The 8413-nt window shown below is 39.9% G+C and overlaps 1 protein-coding gene across 1 annotated transcript in view; it reads left to right on the top strand.

The window, feature by feature from the left end:
- Positions 1–8413, top strand: part of robo1 (roundabout, axon guidance receptor, homolog 1 (Drosophila)) — a 279412-nt gene that overhangs the window by 261008 nt on the left and 9991 nt on the right. Inside the window, exons 22-27 of the mRNA XM_016554386.1 lie at positions 744–770; positions 1742–1784; positions 3138–3292; positions 5401–5775; positions 6575–6685; positions 7863–7998. Of these exons, the coding sequence (XP_016409872.1) occupies positions 744–770; positions 1742–1784; positions 3138–3292; positions 5401–5775; positions 6575–6685; positions 7863–7998 (847 nt within the window). The remainder of the gene's footprint in view (positions 1–743; positions 771–1741; positions 1785–3137; positions 3293–5400; positions 5776–6574; positions 6686–7862; positions 7999–8413) is intronic.

The following is an 8413-nucleotide window of genomic DNA, read 5'->3' as shown; positions in this document are numbered from 1 at the left end:
ATATTAACATAAATATTTATTTTTAATTATATTAATTTAAAATATATTATTATTATTATTTGTTTTATAATTGATTATATTAATATAAATTTATCATTAATAAAATTATACTATTTTTATATTTTATAATATTATAATATTATTTTATAATAATATGATATAATATTAAATATTATGATTTATTATGTCAGTAGATTTTTCACCTAGTGTATGGTAAAAATTGATAAAATAGAGGGGAAATTCTTTCAATTTACGATTAAGCCATAGAGGGACCAGAATATAGTAAAGGGAGCTCTTTTTTTTTTTTTTTTACTTGGGCGAGTAAACCCTAGCAACTGCATAACAACATGCTAAAATAGCAACCATCTACAAAATCCTAGCACTGCGGTGACATTATCTTCAGAAACTCTAGATATCAATATTTTTCTCTTGTCTCTGATATATATACAATTAATCAGACACACAAACCCACAACTGTTCAGATGACAAGGAGAATGAAATGAACTGTGTATTTGTGATGAGGTTTCAATGTTCTGAGTAATTGGTAACAGACTCGTTACATCAGAGACTGTAAAATATAATCATAAGTGCCTTTTTGAAAACTTTTTCCAATACCTGCATAAATATTTAAGTTTAATGCACATTACCGCTATGATGAATAATAAATGTTTTGAATAATAATTACGAATCTGATGAATAATTAATGTGCTCTTTTTCTTTCTCTTTGTTCTGTGTGTCTGCAGTGCCCTCCTTCACCTTCACCCCCACAGGTAATCACACCTTCCTCACAGCACATATGCCCAGAATTCCCACAATCCCTAGAGTGTGACGACTTCCTGCCCAGTGGAGTTGGAAAGTGCACGGCAGTATAATGTTTCTCAGCCGTTGTAATGAAGTGTCCCTCAACACTCCCTTCAGTCACGTTCGTTCTGCACAGCAGAACTCCAAACAAATATGACACAGATGAAGTGTGGGAGGCACGGCCTCTCTTTAAAAATACATCTCCCCACAAGAAAGGAACCCCAGTCTGAGTTTACATGGATAATCAAAGAGAACTTCAGTCGCATGGACTTGTCAGCATAAAAAGAAGTAAAAAAATAAAAGACAGAGAGGGAGGAAATGCTTAAAGAGAAGAGTGCTTGACTAAAGAGGGCTGTTAGAACTGGCAGAGCGGCTGATCAAAGCGCCGGCGCCCACCCTAACGCTTCAGACGGGATGGGAAGCTGTGACATCAGAAGTCTCGTGGCCAATTAGACGAAGAGAGCAGCCAGCTAGCGTGAGGATTGAACTCAGATGACTTTTACATACCAGAGAAAGACACTTAGACCCTTTCATTATTTCTCATCTCATGCAATCTTTCTGTAACCGCTGTTGACTCACCTGGTTATGGGAGGATTCGAGGCGCGGGAAGGATTGAGAGAGAGAAGGCTTGTTTTTAGTAGCAAATGCAACCAACAAGCTTTATTTCCACACGTTCACTGGTTTTGAACGAAATTGAGGAGCTTATAAGATATGAAAGAAAATACAAGGTCAACAAAACATGCTTAGATTAGCCTGTTAAAGAAAAAAAAATCTGCCATCATTTATTCACCTACATGTTTTCCAAAACTGTATGACTTTTTTTCTTCTATAGAAGGAATTTTTAGAGAAATGTTCTTTGCCCTTAAGAGGAAGATATTTGTCTCATTACATGTTTTCCATGTTATTTTTCTTCATTAATTGTAATTGATTTTATCTACAGTGGCCTATCAGAGAGGAGGAGAAGCTGTCAGCAGTGCTGGAAGGTGAGATGTTTAAAAAAATACACATTTTGTGATCTGATACCTTAGTTAATATTTATCACAAGCCAACAATGGCCATGCGCAGGGTGTGTACTGTAGTGTAATTGTATTTTATTGACACTAGGGGGCATTTTTGTCTTTGCAAAGACACTTTTGGAGGTTGTGCATTGAGACGGAGCCCTGCAGAACACAGATGAGACAAAAGCCCTCCGCTTCTACCCTGCTAATGCAATAATTTCCAACCAATTCATTCAACTGTTTACACTGGATCATGTGTGCATGTAGGTGCACATGTGCACGTGTCAGCTTTGTCCTCATTTGAATAGTTGCAGACGATACTTAGTGTGTGTCTTTCCCTTTATGTTGTCTTTTGGAGTCCAGCTTTCAATCGAGCAGGTCTTTGCCCTTGCCTAAAGGAAAGGTTTAAGCCTTTTGAAGCTTAAGAGTCTGTTAGAAAAATAAAAGAGAGAGACATACCATGCTGCAGGGATACGGAACGAACTAAGAGAAGAGGAAGCCACATTTACTTTGAAGCATCGTGTTGAAGATTCATTGCTCAAAACTCTTTCTTTGATGTTTTTTTGTGTCTTTGATAAGCGTCCCCGAAAAAAATATTCCCTCAACTCCTTTATTTCCTCAGAAGCATTTTAATGTGACCTTGTTGTATCATGAAAGCTAACTACCTAACATATATCAGTGTTTTAAAATAAATAGCTTTAACTGCAAGATTTGATAGAAACGGTTACTGAGGGCACTGAATGAATTCATATATGCGTTTATCCAGAGCTTCTCCAGCACTTGAGATCACGTTGATTGACTGTGACACCCTGGAATGCGCTGAGAGCTCCGAGCTCTTCCTTTAGCGATGGCTCGGTTCATTCGTGTTTTTCTTTCCCAGGCTGGAGCAGCAATGTTCTCCAGCGCTTGGGTAAGCCACACGGAGATCTAACGGTCACGAGGCTTCGGGGAAACAGTGTCATCAGCCATGAGCAAGTCAAGCAGACGCAATCCATTTAGCACAGATACAGCCTAATGCCCTGAGAGATGCACTGGGATAGAAGGAGATGGGATGGGCATCCTGTTTAAAGCTGAAGTGTGTCATTTATGCGCCACCAAATGGAATAATCTTCCCGCTGCCTGCCATTGGTCAGACAAACTGTTAACCCCGCCCCAAAACTCACACCAATGGTTGTTCCAATGGTGCTGTGTCGGGCCCAAATGATTAGCTGTCCTTATTTATGCCAATAACAGTTCTAAGATAAAACAGAAACAGTACTGAACACAACTGATCATGATCATGCGTGTGCATTTACCATTTCCAAGTTAGTAATAAATCACATAGTGTGTGTTTTCCAGGCCAGGTTTGTTGAATATAGGTGAACCAGCTACCCAGCCCTGGCTCGCGGACACATGGCCGAACAGCTGCTCCAATCACAATGACTGCACCATCAACTGCTGCACCGGCAGCAATGGAAACAGCGACAGCAACCTGGCCACCTACAGCCGCCCAGGTGAGTGTGTGAGCGAGTGTGTGTAGTAGTCAAGTTGTAGTAGCATACAAAGGCATAATGCTACGCTCTATTCAAAGTCACAAGTGAGAAATCCCTTGTTAGCTGATCTCAGACTTTAGCATTTCAGTTTAAAATGCATGGAAGATGATGTGTAAAGGAACAAAATTACAATTATAAGTAGAGATGATTTCACATTTTTTGCATTTACTCATTTAGCAAGTGCTTTTATTCAAAGTGACAAATGAGGAAAGACTGCTTCTGGAAGAGTTTGTTATTTAAATGACGTAAAGAGGTTTTATTATGGTAAGTTTGACTCAGTGACTTGTTTAATTTGATTTAAAGCGTTAACTGTGTAGATTTCCCCCTTATACCACATTGTTTGTGCAACGACATTTTCGTAAATCTTATTGAAGTTTGGGCTTGTTATTTCCACTGAAGTTTCCAACTTGGAAGTAGTAGCGTTCTAGTACTGCTTTTGCTAGTTGAATGGAACGCAGCGCAAGTATCGTGTCCTTCCTTTGACACACAACTCTGTTCGTGATTTGTTGGAACGTGGATGTTTTATGGAAAATAAAAGTGGCCGATATTGAAAAGGCCCCGCAGGCTGTAGTCCAGCTAATCCAATCAGTGTCTGGTTTCCATACCGCTTTTAGAACCTTTTAATGCAGTTTCTCTAAGTGCTCGCTTATTCAGGAAACCAGGAGCCGTTACGGAGGTCAAAATAGACCTGAGAGAGAGAAAAAGAGAGGGTGCGAGGAAAGAGAAGGAGTGATAGAGCACCTCCAGGTGGCTTTATTTCAGGAGTCAGCAAGTTACTTCACAAACAAAAGAACACCAGGTTGACTCGCGAGTCCAAAGAGACACGCACACTGAAAGTGACAAAGTGGTGTTAATATACACAGTCACCCAGATTTCACAAAGCAACTCTTAGTTTGGACAGCGGTGTCACTGTTGGTTCATTTAATGATATTTAAATGTCACTACAAGAGCTTTTTTGTTCTCAGATATCAGCTGCTGCAACTAAGCCGTTGGCTAAGAGTATTTCATTCATAATGGAACCCTTAAATGCATCCAATCCTTTTAGAAAATGTCTTTCTATTGAATTTAAGAAATTAGCTACCATATTCATGGATAGGCCTGAGGATTAGGCTTTGTGTTTGATCAGACCATCCACAGAAACTGTAGATGGAGCTTTTTTAACCCAAAAAGCTTGGCTTTGCCTTTGATATCCATTTATTGGGAGTGTGTTTTCACTAACACTAGATTTTATCCCTGTCGCCTTCATCAAAGCAGGGATGAAGGATAAATGTTGAGTGATTCTCACAGCATGACGTTTTAAAAGCTTGACACCCGTTTGCCTGGTGTGCCAAATACTAAAAAATCTCCAGGATATTAACCGGATCAGTACCCACAGGGCTTCTCTGGAAAGACGACTTAGTTTGTCTCATTCCATAGGATCTTTTATCATTGATACGTCAACCTTTGAAGTGTAGAGCCGTTCCTTCTTATGGAAACACGAGCCATGCTCGAAATCCGTCCAATGGCAGGCCTCGGTATTTACGTGCCAAGCTTCTCGCTCAGATCCCGGGGAGGATTTGAATATTTTATGAGCCGGGGAAAATTGGATCTGTCAGAGGATGGTCTTTTACAGCGTTCCTCGTTTCGGAGGCTTTTGATTCGGACGTGTTGGAACATCCTGCTTGATGAGCTGGGATGCCTTTCTCGCGGCTGCTCGGGAAACTCAAAGTGACACGCTTGGCTTGTGTCGTGGACGAGGGAGAGGCTGTAGAGGAGGAGGAGGATCGTAGTAGAGTGGCAGGGATTTTAATGAAACAAGTGTTATCTTAGTATATGAATTTTAATTTACACATTATCTACCTTTCTGTCTGAAAACATCATTTTCGTTGGTATAAAGCTAATTAGCATATACTTAAACCAACCTAGTGTCTTCTCCCCATGAGTTTCTGTAAATGTTCCCTTATTTTAAAAGCACTTCAGTCTGATCGGTACATCAAAACCTACAATATATCAGACTCCAGGTTTATCCGTAGATCCTAAACACGGATCTTTTGGCTATCAAAATGTCTTACTCCTCTTCTATCGTCCAGCCGACTGCATCGCCAACTACAGCAACCAGATGGACAACAAGGCCAGCAACCTGCTGGCTCCCGACACGGGCCTTTACAGTGACGTGGACCTCTCCAACAAGATCAACGAGATGAAGACCTTCAACAGCCCCAACCTAAAGGATGGCCGTTTCGTGGGGCCTGGCGGTCAGCCTACGCCCTATGCCACCACCCAGCTCATCCAGTCCAGCCTGGCCAACAACAACGTGAACAGCAGCAGCGGCGGAAGTGGAGGAGGAAGTGCCGACCTCAACGAGAAGCAGAGCTGGAAGAGCAGCCAAGGAACACCTCAAAAACAGGCCGACATCAACACGCCACTGCAGTATAACGTCATGGAACAGAACAAACTGAATAAGGGTGAGTTTTGTAGATTTAAAACACTAGATCAAGCTCTTCAAAGAAACCCATGCCATGTTTTTCTCGGTTTACCACAAAGGTGCATCATCAAATTGCTTGTCTTGTTGCTCTATTGTCTCCTCTTATTCAGACCATAATAAAAGGGTTACACGATTTTGAATCTTAATAGCCTCCCTGGCACCTTTACATGTGGCTCTTTCACTTTCTAACACCTTGTCTTTATCCGTCACGGTTGCTCATATTGCGTATATGTGTAATTCAACTCTGCTAGTAAACGTAATCCATATTTATAGTTGTTGTTTTACTGTTTGGATGGGGATGAAGGTAAAGAGGAGGCTGTAAAGCATCGGATGTCTCAGAACAGTGTGAAGCCAGAGATCTTAGATTACTGGACAAATAAGGGAGAATGTAACTCAAGCTCAAAGCTATCCATTATCTGCTGCTTCATATTGTGCCACTAAAAAGGTCATTGTGTTTGCTTTTTGACTCAACTTGCATGAATCTAACTGCGTGTGGGTGTGATATTTCATACTTGGTAGACAATTGAAACCAGTCACCAACAAGTCATAACAGCTTATGACTGAAACCCTTTTGTAACCTTTTACCACTCGACTATCTGATGTTCCACTCTGAAGCGTTCTCGTCTAAAGTGTCTGCTTTTTATAGGAGCTTTCATTCGTCTAGTTCACAAAATAACTTTTTTTCAATTGCTCTGGTATGTGAAGGACTGGGTCATAATGCCTCACCCATATGTATAATAAAAACTAAAACTCAAAATCTCTTGACTGCAACCCCTTAGACCACTATCGAGGTGAGGGGCCCATCTCAGGCACCATCCCCTATAACCAGGCCCAGGACGCCCTTACAGGAGGAACCTACAGCAGCTCTGACAGAGGGAGCAGCACCTCTGGTAAGATATTCATCCATCCATCCATCATATCATTCTAATGTCTATCTATCCATCCATCCATCCATCCATCCATCATATCATTCTAATGTCTATTCATCCATCCATCCATCCATCCAAGTTGTCACACAAACCTAAAGACATAACCTAGTAGACGGTTAGCATGCAATTTACCACATTATTCCATTTTCATTTCCATTATTCCTGAGCCTTTTCATCACTCTAAGAGGCAGTAAATCATATGCAAAACAGGACATTTACAAATCGCTCACTCATTGTTGAGAACCTCAGGGAACAAAGAGAAACATTTATGTCCGAAACAAAAGGAGGCTATTCTTCCTCACGATTTCTGAGGTGCAAGAGCGCATTTCTTAAATGGCAGCAACAATCTCTCTCAGTCCTAATTCCTTTAGTTAAAACCATGTTCTCTGCAGATTTCTAAGGTCTGACGCATTTTCCCGGGATGTTTCTGATTGGGAGGATATCCCCCTCCCTTTTTGCGATTCGCCACACCGTCATTAATTACTCCGGCGTTCATCCATCCGACTCAAAGAAAGGGGGGATAATGTTGTCAGAAAGCCGGTGTTTGTTGCAGGACAAAGATAAATGAGGCCCATTCTGCGTTGTATGCAATGCTGCCGGCGTAATGCATCGTATCTATTTTTATATTGTATTTGAAGTTCAGGTAATTAAAGAGAGGGTCTGAGTGCGTGGAGGTCCTCACAGCTCATTGGCTCTGAATTTTAATTCCTTTTTGTTAATTGGCCTCCAATGCTTCTCTTTTTTTTTCTCTGTCTCTACCTCTCCTCTGGGCAATGAAGAGTGTTAGTTTTGAAAAATGAGTCATTTTTTGATGGAGAGCGCAACGTTAATTATAAATAGAGAGATAATGCACTTATGTATAATGCATTTATGATAATGCATTTTACACTGCATAAATTATGGTGTGGGTGTCATTAATGTTGCTTCTCCTGAGTGTAAAAGTGCCATTTGTTTCACACATGCATCAAGCTCAGCAAACAAACCAACAGAAAAAGAAATGAACAAGAGCTTATTAAAACATTTTAGTTTGCAATCAAATTAATTTATGAGTTCAGATGGCATTGTGGGCTAGGAGTTGATATAGCTCTGTTTGTATCACACTGAATGTGTATTTTTGTTTATTTTTTTTACTTTACAGGAAGTCAAGGACAGAAAAAAGGTGGGCGAACAACTAAACAGGCCAAACAGAACACAATGAATTGGACCGAACTGTTGCCTCCTCCTCCGGTTAATCCACCACCGTGTCAGGAATACACCCTTGCGATGGACGACAGGTAAGATCAACACACACAGGTTTTCACTTTTCACACATGCTTATAAATGCACATCTATTAGAAATTACATTCATAGTTTATGTATTTCCTATGTTTTAACCATTATAATAATATTATTTACATATAGCATATTATATTATTAATTTATATTACTTTCAAATTATATATATATAGTATAAATAAGCTTTCCATTGATATATGGTTTGTTAGGATAGGACAATATTTGGCCGAGATACAACTATTTGAAAATCTGGAATCTGAGGGTGCAAAAAAATCTAAATATTGAGAAAATCGCCTTTAAAGCTGTCCAAATGAAGTTCTTAGCAATGCATATTACTAATCAAAAATAAAGTTTTGATATATTTATGGTAAGAAATTTACAAAACATCTTCATGGAACATGATCTTTACTAAAT

The sequence above is a fragment of the Sinocyclocheilus rhinocerous genome, unplaced genomic scaffold, assembly GCF_001515625.1.
Source record: "Sinocyclocheilus rhinocerous isolate Xijiao unplaced genomic scaffold, SAMN03320098_v1.1 scaffold466, whole genome shotgun sequence".
Classification (NCBI taxonomy): domain Eukaryota; kingdom Metazoa; phylum Chordata; class Actinopteri; order Cypriniformes; family Cyprinidae; genus Sinocyclocheilus; species Sinocyclocheilus rhinocerous.
This window is presented reverse-complemented; position numbering and strand designations above follow the sequence as displayed.